The 12268-nt window shown below is 41.0% G+C and overlaps 1 protein-coding gene across 1 annotated transcript in view; it reads right to left on the bottom strand.

Annotated features, from left to right (window-relative positions):
• The window catches only part of Dpysl3 (dihydropyrimidinase like 3), a 113393-nt gene extending 101459 nt beyond the window's left edge, over nucleotides 1-11934 (bottom strand). Inside the window, exon 1 of the mRNA XM_075968741.1 lies at nucleotides 11458-11934. Coding sequence (XP_075824856.1) covers nucleotides 11458-11835 — 378 coding nt within the window. The 5' untranslated portion in view covers nucleotides 11836-11934. The remainder of the gene's footprint in view (nucleotides 1-11457) is intronic.
• Nucleotides 11935-12268: the final 334 nt, after the last annotated feature.

Genomic DNA, 12268 nt, shown 5'->3' with positions numbered 1-12268 from the left:
GCATATTGGTTATTCTTTGAAAACCCCTTATAACCCAATTCAAAATCTCCAGTCTCACTCCTCCCCCTAAAGTCTCACTGAAAAGTTTTTATGGTATACCTCAGACTGACTTCATAATTTCTCCTTGGGTAGTGTATAGAAGAAAACTAAATGCCCAAAAAACTTATGATATATTGTCATTCATCAACTATGTTTTTCTTTTCAAGCAATATCCATTTATCACACAACTTTCAATTGCCCTTGTTTTATTTATTGCGATCTAAGTGCCAGGAAGTGGGAATATTACCCAGAGGAAAAGAATCCCTCCCTAGTCCACTTATAACCATGCATAACCATGGAATTTTTTTTCATTAGAATATTTTAGCTTCTTGGAAATAAACCAAATGGCTTTGCATTCAATAGAGATCGTTTACAGTAACACTGTGTAGGACCCTGGGTCTTGTGGACTTGGGTTAAGCCCTTTCTCCGGAACCATTCTTTGAATAATATCTTTTCCTTAGTGAATGCTTTTCAGTCAATATACCAGAAAGCCACAGAGGCCAATGAAAAGGATCACTAGGCAGGGCAGCTGGGGTGCAGAATGACACCTGTGTGTGTTCCCTTCTCATGCCTCTTCTCCTTGGCTCTAGCTCTCAGCTTCTTCTCAGCATCTCACAGGCTCTGATATTTTCTTTCTCTGCTTTGATACCATTGCATCCATGTAGATTTGACCAAACTCTGATTTCCTTTTTTGATCTCAGTTCTCACTGCTAGGTATGTCACTTCCAATGCTCATCTTAGTTAAGCCAATGTCACATGTTGGCTTCCATTGAGCTGTGATACTTAGGAGTAGAGTGGGGTAAAGAAAGCAGCAGACATCATTAGCAAACTCATGTCTAAAAGATTAATAAACAAGTATTATGAACAACAACTTTGATAGTGTAGATGAAAGGGACCCGTTCACTTTATCAAACTCACACCAGAAGAAATAAAAAAAATCTAAGAGGGTAGACCTACATAATAACCTTAAACTCAAAGCATGAAGACTAGATGGGTGAAGAATGGATTTTCCAAACATTTAGAAAATAAATTATATCAATTCTCTAGAGCCAAAAATAAAACCATACATTTTCTAACTCATTCTTTAAGACCAACATTATTGTAATACTAAAGCCAGAGGCACAGAATACAAAAAAGAAAACTATACACTAGTATTTTTTATAAATACTATTTTAAAAATCTCCAATGAAAATTAAAAAAATCAAATACAATAATACATATAAATAAAAGTTATATATCACAACCAAGTATTATTTACATCAAATTCGCAAAGCTATTCAACATTTGAAAGTCAGTTAATGTAATACATAATTTCAACAGGGTAAACACGAAAAAAATTTCATAATTATATGAGTAAATGCCAGAAAAGCAATTACAAAATCTAGTACCATTCATGATAAAAACTGAGAAAATTACAAAGGAGGAAGAGCACCCTCATCATCTTGATTAAAGACTTGTGCACAAAAACCTACAGATGACATCATACTCAATAGGAAGAAATATAAAACATTTCTACTAATACCAAAGACAAGGCAGAATATACTTTCTTGACAATGCTACTAAATAGCATAATTGCCAGAGCAATTAGACAAGGAAAGGGAAATAAAAGTATACAGATAGGGAAGAAAGAAATTGAGTTGGTACCACAGCAAAGCAAAGAAACCAACCATTGGTGCTTTTTACCCACAGGTAAGGAACATATGTCTTAATCAATCTTTGCAGGAGTTTCATAAAGGGAGAAGTTTTATAGCCGTATAGACTCATTACAGTGCATACACAACTAGATATTATCTGTCCATACCTCCTCCACGTGTGGTTTTCAGCATTTGGGGGACATTGCTTTCAGTGCCTTGCTGGTTAGGTCGAATCACCACATCTTACACACACCTACATCATTCTGAGTCAGAGACAGGAATAGGCCATGGGGAAGAAATAGGGAACATGGAAAAATTAGCTAGGCATGAACCTAGCTGAGCTTGTAGGAGTTAATTACATTGCATCCAAGTAAGACTGACTACAATGTTTTCCTTAAAGGTTAATTAATCCTAAATAGCTGACTATACTGTATATAAGCAGAATGAGCACATAGTTATAAATGAACTCAAAACACACTATTGATTTGGCTAACAGGTTGGGTAAGAGTCTGGTTTGTAAGGGCAAGTTACAGGCAGCACTATTCAGAAAATTTATTACCATAGAAATAATCCACCATTTTCCATTAATAACGTGATCATCTATGTAGAAAATAAAAATAAATTGCTGCTCAAAAATTCTTCCTGGGACTAATGAAGATAGAAGGAACATAGGAGTCAAGATTTGTGTACAAATGTCAATTGCTTTCTTATGTAATAGCACAGAACAGCTGGACTTGAATAAACACGGTCATTTACAATAGCACTGTCCAAATAAAATGCTGTAAGTTTAACAAAATGAATATGATATGTATGTGAGGAAAGATGATGAAAGATATGAAGTAAAAGCTGAATAAATGAACAAATTGTCCATCTTTGTATATATACTCATTGTTGTCAAATTATCAGTATATTAAAACTATCTGCATATTAAATACATGCCTAAATTTCAGGAAATCATTTTGTGACTAATTCCAAAATCACTAAAAAGTTTAGATGGAAATGAAAAGACCCAGAATAATCAATGCACGTTTAGGATAAGAATAAAGGTAAAGAAACCAACCCTAACTAGCTTTAAAGCATAGTACAAAGCTACAGCTATCAAGACAGTATGGTATCGACAAAAGAACAAATATATTGATAAATGGACCTCAATCAATAGCCTAGAAATAGATTGGCACATAGTCAATTGGTTGTTTCAAAGAGTCAAAGACAATACAATGGAGTAAAGTAAGTGTCTTTTCAATAAATGGTCTAAAACAACTGAACACCCATGTGAAAAACCATATACAATCTTTACTTCATTTATGCAAATATGTTTCAAACAGAAAAGACAGAGATGAGAAATGGAAAACTTCAAAACTCTTAAGATAACACAAGAGACAATACAGACAACCTTAGGAACAAAGCAGTGCTTCAGAAAGAATACCAATTTTGCAAGCCACGAAAGAGCTAACTTGGTAAGCTGAGATTCACTGTCATTCAGAGCAATAATATCAAGGCAAGAAGAAAAGCCAATGGGAGAAGATAATTGCAAAAGACATATCTGATAAATTGTTATTCAAAACAAAAAATTCTTAAACCCCTACAATAAGAACACAAACAATGAAATTAAAACTTGGTCCAGAGACCTTAACCGAGTCCCACAAATGATCCACAGGGGCAAGGCTGCGGATCAAAGGATGCTTCAGGTCATTCTGGTGCCACTGGAGAGCTGCAAGTTAGCATGACAAGATGCCATTGCACTTACTAGATATAGAAGACTGACAACTGCCAAAGCTGTTGCACTTTCTGAATAGCAAGACTCTGACTGGGTAGCATGCAAATTGACACCAGCCCCAGTACACACTTGCCAAATGATTAATCATTTATGTCCCTTGGTATCTACACAAATTAAAATATCTGTTCTAAAAAATTTATTAACATATATAAAGTATTTTTATGTATAATTTCCAAAATTTGAAACTACTCCTATTCCTTTCAGGGGGCAAAATAAATAATCTCTGAAAGGGCCAAACAACACATTATTATTCAGTACTAAAAATAAATGAGTTAGCAATCATGAAGAGATACAGAGGAAATAACATTTATATAATTCAGTGAAAAAAATCCTATATGGAAATATATAGAAAGGATAGATAACGTATTATCCTAATTACAGTCATCTTCCTACATCCACTTGTTCCCCGCCAACAGATAGAGACAGCAGACTTAAGGGACTTGAATATCCATGGATGTCAGTGTCCAGATGGTTCTAGAACCAATTTCCCCAGGATGACTTGCATCTGATATACTATAAAGGTTAAGACTGAATAGGAACAGTGCAATCATTAGTGAAATGATTCTGTAAGAGGCTAGAATAATAGAGAAACGTTTGTACATTTGTTGAATCTATAGAATGTACAAAACCTAGAGGAAATCGCACTGTGAATCATAGAGTTTTAGGTGCTAATGATGCATCAGGATAACCTCACCAATTGTGGCCTATGTGACGTTTTCCTGTGGGGTAGTGCCTGTGGTGTGTTCGTGGGGGCAGAAAGGTATTGAGTTTCTGTGTTTCTACCTGAAGAGGCTGTAAGCATTTGCTAGGGTTTTGTTGTTATTGCCATTTGTTTTGATTTTCTTTGCTTTTGAGTAGCTTTGTCATTTCACCATCTCTAATAAAACACTCCAAACTATGTGACATTTAAACAACAGAACTTATACTTAAGTTAAGAACTTATACTTAAGTTAAATTTCTTATACTTAAGTGGAACATCAAGGCATATTCCCTGTCTGGGAAAGGCATGCTTTTTGACTTTTAGAATGAACCTTCTGACCGTGTCACATGGTAGAAAAACCAAAGCAGTTTTTGGGATCTCTCTCATAAAGATACTGAATCCCATACATTCACAAGAGCTCTTCTCTGAGAACATAATATCCTAAGGGCCCTGTTTCCTAACAACCATCACATTATGGGTGTGGATTTTAACGTATAAACTGGGGTGGGGGTAACCACATTCAAACTCTGGTATACACAAAAAGGGAACTTGAACATAGAAATACTGCATCTTCCCACCTAATGTGAAAGTGTATGTGTGTGTGTGATTCAAAGATGAGTCAAAAAAAAAGCCACTATTGTATTCATGGGGTTTCTTTTGGAAGATTATGAAGAAATGTAGGCTTGCATTTTTAAAAATGTTTTCTAATTGTTTTCCTGAATTGTCTTTTTCCCTTCCATCCTTTCTTTTCTGAGATAATTCTCAGTGTGATGCTTAAGTGAGTCCCACAGTCCTCAAGCAACCCCCCTACCTAGGCCTCCTGAATTACAGAAACTGCAGACATGCATCAGTACATAGTATAATGCATCTGTTTGTTTTTTCCATGTGTACCTGTATAGTTAGTATTCAAAAAATTGTGAATAAGTTAGTAACTGACAAACAGGAAAGGTGATTTAGGAAGTCTCATTTTATTTAAGGAATCTTCAAACTAGACCTCTTTTTAATGTTTTTTGGTTTGTTTGAATTTTTTTTTGGTTTGTTTGTTTTTTGAGACAAGAATTTCTCTGTGCAGCCTAGGCTGCCCTGGAACTCTCTCTGTAGACCAGGCTGAACTTGAACTCACAGAGATCCGCCTGCCTCTGCCTCCTGAGTGCTGGGATTACAGGTTTACACTCCCACCACCTGACTAAGCTGGGCCTCTTTAGTCCAATCCCACACACTGAGAATGATGAACACCACAAACCAAAATCTATTTTACTTGGCATTTTCATACATGTTTCTGCTCCATCGTTTTGAAAATTTCTCCTAGAAATTTTTCAGGAGGAAGCATCCATCACTAAAGATCTGAGCAACACTGAGCTTGTCACCGACAATGCTGAAACATAGCTCTTCTGTCTGTGTCTTCAATTTAGAGAACGCAAGCTTCCAAACACTAGCTCACTGATTGGACAAAACCCACTAGGGTAAAGAGAAAAAAGACCAAGAGTTATATTGGTATCTTTTGTGATATTTTTTCTCTTCCTCTCCTTTCCCCCGTGTGTGTGTATGGTGTTGCAAAGATGGAGGCTGGCAGTTGATTTCTGATTTGGATAGATGACTAGCGAGGTATCCCTTAGAGTGTGCTAGTGCTGCAGTTACAGACACATGCCACCGTACCTGGATGTCATGTGAGTACTGCATTCCAAACTCAGGTCCTTATACGTGCACAGCAGACATTTTACCTACTGGGGCATCTATCCTGCCTGTGACACTCTTATTTTGTAGTTGTCATTGTTGCTTGCATTTTAGAGTTCTCATACTCTATAAACACAATATTTTGTATATAATGCATATATACATGTATTTGTATATATATATTTGTGCACACAAATATATAGAATATCAAACATGCTAAAAAATACTTAGATAATACCTTCCAAATCAGAAAACTTTATGCACCATTACCATAGCCACCATCTGGACCACCACCTCATTTTAGGAAGGGAACCAATAATCTCCAAGCTCAGAGAGAAGGGAAATGTGTTGGCAAAACTCCAGCTAGTAAATTGGTTAGGGCTGAATGTTGAGACTGTGAATAACTTTTCTGGTTTGGTTTGCTCTCCACACCTCTTTTTATTATTCTCCTGATGAAGTTGAACTGTCTTGCAAAATGCCACGAGGTCACGTAAAGAATAGAGATATATTCAACATTATTTTCCTTGAAGTTTAATTTAGAAAGTTCTAATTTGCCCAAGCAGAAATGGAGGTTCAGCTTGTACTCCTCCCAGTCAGTTTTCTACTTCCAGGAAACTTTCTCTGCATCTCACGGGGACACCTCTACAGAGTGCTGCCCAGCAGAAATAAATCATGACCAGTATCAGCTCCAAGAGTTGCTGACAGAAACCCTAACAGACATCACTGCAGCCATATTATACATTATAAGAACAGTCAGCACAAGCCAGTTTCCAGAGACCATTAGCAGGAGGGAACCCTGCCAATTGCGGCATTACTTAGAAGACATGTTTTGTATGTTCCTCAAAACGCACTGTCAAACTTCCCAGGAGTGCTGAGAGTTTTCAAACAGTTCAGTTTCTGGTGCAGAAACACTCAACTCAAGGCTATCCCCTGAGCTGGGAAAGTAAGATCTCTGTTCCATAGGAAACACATGTCCTTTCTTGTGTTAGAGCACTCTCCTCTGATTCATGGGTACTCCTGGGCTTGGGGGCTGACAGCCAGGGACCTTTGTAAATCTGGACTTCTATTTCCAGTGGCCATTCTTTTCACAGGGCAAGGAAGGGAACACCAACCAAATTTGAACACTTAAAAGTCAGGCTGAAAAAAAAGTAAGGGTCCACATATTTTATTTTGTTCAAATTCTCTCTTCTACCCCCAGAGCCTTAGCTGACTTCATAGGGGAAGCATCTTGTACTGAACCTCACATGGGAAACAGGGAACTAGCAATGAGCCAAGGCCCTTGGAATTGAGTCAGGAACAAACCCATGTAATCAAAGTGTCATGGCTTTATTTTCCTGGATGGCAAAGCCTTTGAGGTATCATTTGTTCTTGCAGACTCTGTGTCATAATTCTTCTCCTCTTGGTAATTTTCTTGTTGCTTTGAAAATTACCCTTGGGCAGAAAAGTATCTTAAGAATACACAATTTTTACTTAAAAGTGCTTTCCTATGCACTTAGTGTCATCTTATAAGTATGAGCCAGCCTTGGAAAACTTCAGCTGCATGAGTTTCTATCATGAGAAAAGTTTGAGCACATTGTTCAGATAACCATTTACATATAGGTCTAGAATCATAAAATTAGCTCTATGGTGGCTGACACCAAAAAATGGGGCATTCACTATATAATGCTGCAAGCTTTTTACACTTTTATTCCGCCAAACATGTTTGTTAATTAACCTATTTAGAATTTACTGGAAACACTCATTCCCTTAAAAGGGGTGTGGTGATTAGTATGTCAGAAACAAGATGTATCTTAATTTTTTTTTACCAGTACTCTTCTCAATAATCTCACAGTGGATTTAGATCAACTTGGACAAACGAAGATTTTGCATCAGCTGTTCTCATGGGTTGAGTGACTCCTCCCAAAGCTTCTCTAAGTACTGAGTAAGCGGCAGGATAGCAGTTTTCTAGTGGTGTTGGTGAAAGATCTGCCTTTGCTTGGTATTATTGTAGCATTCCTGGAGCTGGCACAATGTTCAGGCTACTGAAATGAGAATAATAATGCCACTCGCCATCTACAGCAAGCGCTGATCACGAAAGAGCGATTTTAGATTCTGCTGCTGTCTACTTACCGTCTATGGGATTTGGGATTATTTGGTGTCTGTTTCAACTTCCTTATACCTGCAATAGTTTCTTGCTATCAAGGCTGCAGACGGCATAAAACTGGTAGTGCTGAGTCGTAGACTATGGCTTCAAAAGCAATGGTCAAGTAGAGGAAGGAGCTAAGACAGTGCTGAATCTGCAAGGAAGAAACTAAAAGTCTATAGCTTGCTTTTTTTAACAAAAAAAAATTATCTGAACCATAATAGAATGGGCCATCCCAGTGTGACAGAAGCTTGAGAGAGTTTCTGGAAGCTTGAGTAGCAAGGAGCTTAATATGAAGACAATAAGACACAGATACTTAATCACTAGATGTAATCTCAACAATGCGAGCATATGCTGCATGTAAATCCAGAAAACGAAGCAGCCTAATGCACTTTGCCATGGCTGCATCCCATCTGGAGCTCAGGGTTCAACGCACAAGCCAAGGCACTGTCTTTTCAGAAGAAAACTTATACAACACAGCACAGCCTGGGAAAGAAATCACAACAGTGGAATGCGTTTACAGGAGGGAAGTAAGGAAGCTATGGATAACAAGACCAATAAAGCAGACTTCTCATGTCCAAACATTCAGTAGGCAGAGGCAGGAAGGTCATCACAAGTTTAAGGACCTTGACTACAAAGTGCTTCCCTAGCTACCCTGGGCTACAGAGTAAACCCCAAAGAAAGGCAGAGGGAGAGGCAGGAACAGACAGAGAGACAGAGACATTTGTATGTGTGTGCACTCGTGTGTTTGTGCACAGAGAGACTGCCCTCAAGCATATAAAGAGAAATGAAGTTGAATATATGCTAAGCTCTTATTATAAACAAAGTAGTCAGTGTTTTCATTTTGTGGATGGGAATCCAAGAGCAGAAGAAGACTTAGTTACAAGTTTAAGATAGATTATTGGTGAGGGGATGAAGCCAGCTCCCCAACCTCCATCCCCCGTAGTCCATCCCTAGTTCTTGGACAGATAGAGCTATTTATAAATTATTTCTAGTCTTACAGGATTATGGTCAGCATGTAGTTGCCTAGTTCCTCTAAAGCCGCATATGTGCTTTAGCCAATTAAAGCTGAGCTTCCATAACACTTATTACTTCTGCAAGAAAGATTCCAGGTCTGTGTGCAAGTAGACATAGACTCCTTCCACTGCTGATGCGTGGAGGTGATCTCCGAAGGACAAGTATGAACAGAACTTCCCTTGTGGCATTTGTAGACAACTGGCAGGTACAAAGAAAGAAAAATGGCTGTTATTGTTTTATTGAGCCATTGTGGTTTAGGTCTTCCTACTATGCCATCACACTTCCTTTTTTCAGACAAACATGAGAGTCAAACAACACATATTTAAATCTTTGAAAATGTCTCTAAATAAGGGAATGCTTATTTTTCTAAGATGAGAACCAAGAGCAACTTGCAGAAACTATATAGGCAGGCAAATTGGGTAACTTTCTAATCTGAGAAGTTGCTTCATGAGACCGTGGGCTCCCCCGTGACGACAGCAGTATTTAGGCCAGTGTAGATGCCATCTCGCATCAGCCTGATGAAACAGATGTTTTAAATAAGGAGTTTTAATATCAAACGCGTCTCAAACACCTCCAATATGCTAGGCATCCCAGGCTCGGAGATAAACCCAAACACGCAGTCCCTAGCCTCAAGGGAATAACCCTCAAGTACAGAGCTAGATAACCTCTCTGTTTTTTTTTTTAAAACAGTGTGATTAAAGGAAATTAGAGATAATAACATGGCCTGCATGAAGCAGACAGCAAGCCTGAACTCAAAAACCCATGTAGCTCTTGAAACCCTGCTGCTGTCTGAGTCGTATTATTATTTTTCAATTAGGAGCCCAAAGTACAGAGCTCGCGAGAGGGAGCAAACCCGAGAGAACTGCTGGGTTTCACGGAAGAACGCTGGTTTCAAGGAAGAACATTTTCCCTCTCTCTAGCTGCCCTGCTTCAGTCTTGCACACCAAGCATATTATCTGGCTGACATCAGGGCTGTTCCAGCAAGGGGGACGATACTGACTCACAGCAATTGCTTCTGACCTTTTCCATACCCTCCTGCCCCCCTTCACGCCAGGAAAGGACCATTTGAAGAGTGATGGAGTTAGACGTGTAGAGAAGCAATTACCTTTCTATAAAGGGCTATTCAGTTGTGAAATCTGCCAAAATCATTCTAAGATACCAGACGCCTTCCCTAAAAGGGCTGGTGGGCCGGCCTACAAGAGTCTCATACTGGAAGAGGATGTGAAAACCATAAAGGAGATGAGTAATTCCAGGGCATGCCTTACAAAAGGCCTCTCCACCCAGCGCTAGCTTCGGGTCCTGCTTTCCCTGGATGGTAACAGTATTTAAAAGTTTGGTTTTTTTTTTTTTTTAAAAAAAAAACTACCAAAAATTGAAGCGGTGAGAGATAAGCTGGCCTTTCACCAGCTCATTGCATTTTAATGGAAAAACAGCTCAGAGCAGGATGAGTCTTAACGGTAATCACTGGGAAGCAGACATTTCCATTGCAGGATATTATTCCTGATGGCATTAGTGAGGAATAATACATGGGAGGGGGTGGGTTGCACAGCCATTACCTAGACTGGGCGGAGGGCACAATTCTGATTCCTACTGTTCCCCAACTCAGACCCTATGGTTTGAACTTCGATTTCTCCAGACCTCCACCGGCCCTGAATTTTCTGAATCCTGCCTCTGACTTTCTATGAAATCGACATACAAGTCGTCCCAGTAACCTCAGACACTTCAGCATGGCCTGAGATTTTTCTCTAGAACACACAGAGAAGAAATTAGCTTTGACACATGTAAGAGCGGCAGGGGGCCGGCAGCTCGTGCTGGTTTACTATGCGCTCTTAAAACCCCCATCTATTTTCAAATGTGTGATATTTTTACAGAGACAGCTGCCTCCCATGAGACCCAGTCGTGTGCCAAGCTATGTACACAAACACACTCTTCATAAACACAGATGTGAAACGCCATGCTACCGCAGAAGTGAGACACGAAGATTCGGCTGTTTAGTGGCCCCACACCCAAAAGTTTCAAAAGTCAGAGAGAAGACTCTTCATTCTCTGCTTTAATCCACACTCTGTAGAGATGACCCCATTTTCTTAGCATCAATCTGACCTCTGCCCCGGTGACCTGAGTTGAGTTTTAATCTAGAGCCGAGGGGGACCAAGACAATTGTGCTGTCAGTTCATCGGAGGGAGAGAGAGAGGCTGGGAATCCCTAAGTCCTCCCAGACTGGCAGGGTTGACACACCCACCTAGAACTAACCGGTCAGGGGTACATCCCTGGGTGACGACCCAGGCCTGAGACCCTTACCGTGCACACAGGAAGATGAGACAATTGCAGACACGTGAGAATCCTGGGGCCCCGGGCAGATGGCTTTTTTTTTTTTTCTGAGCCTAGTCGCCTATCTCCTTGTAAAGTGTGAGCAAGAAAGTTGTGCCCGGGCCATGGCGGCCGAGGCTGGGGAAGGGGGCGAAGGCCAGAGGAGGAAAGAGCCCCGATTACTTACGTTGTCCTTGGGACCGAGGTTTTGCAAGACCTCCTTGCCGGTGGCACTCCGGATCTCCACCCCAGCAGATTTGGGCGACTCGGGCGCGGGTTCCCTGCTCTCCTCCCGACCCTGACCCCTGCGCGTGTCTCCCTCCACCCCTGGCCGGCTCCCCGCGCCGCGGCCGCTGCCCTGGCTGCTCCGGGGAGTCTTGGCGCCGCGCTGTCCCACGCTCAAAGCATCGAAATCCAATGTCTTGCTCTCGAAGGCGCCCTCCACGTTGCAGAACATGCCTCCGTACTTTTGCCGTGGGACCTGATCTGTGGTGCCCGGCCGAGCCAAGTACACAGGCAGATCATCTTCGTGGGAGCTGTCCCAGCCCCTTCGACCCGAAGCCATGGTTCAAGAGAAAGCGGCTCACGGGCTTTCTTCTTCAGAGGCTGTAGAGAGCAGCGGCCGGCAGCGTGCACAGAGCCACAGTGGTGAGGCGGGAGGAGGCGCCTGAGCCTTCGCGCCAGAGGCGGCAGTGCTGCTCTGGTTCCTGCCTGTCCCCAACCAGCCAAGCTAGCTAGCCGAAGCCCCGGTTCGATAGCCCCCGGGACCGCCCGCCCGCTCCAGTCGCACCTCCTCGGCCACCCCACCCCCCACTCCGCCGCCCTAATGTGGTCTCAGCTCCAGTCCCAGGTCCAGATCCAACTTGTCGCGCGCATACGCACGAACACGGACTCACGCTCCCTGGTCAAGCCGGCTTTTGGGATTTAATTCACACTCAGATACAATTCAGATGTCTTAGAAATAATCCAGGCTGAAAAACTCGGCTACATGAGCACAC

Source organism: Microtus pennsylvanicus, chromosome 4 (assembly GCF_037038515.1).
Source record: "Microtus pennsylvanicus isolate mMicPen1 chromosome 4, mMicPen1.hap1, whole genome shotgun sequence".
Classification (NCBI taxonomy): Eukaryota; Metazoa; Chordata; class Mammalia; order Rodentia; family Cricetidae; genus Microtus; species Microtus pennsylvanicus.
This window is presented reverse-complemented; position numbering and strand designations above follow the sequence as displayed.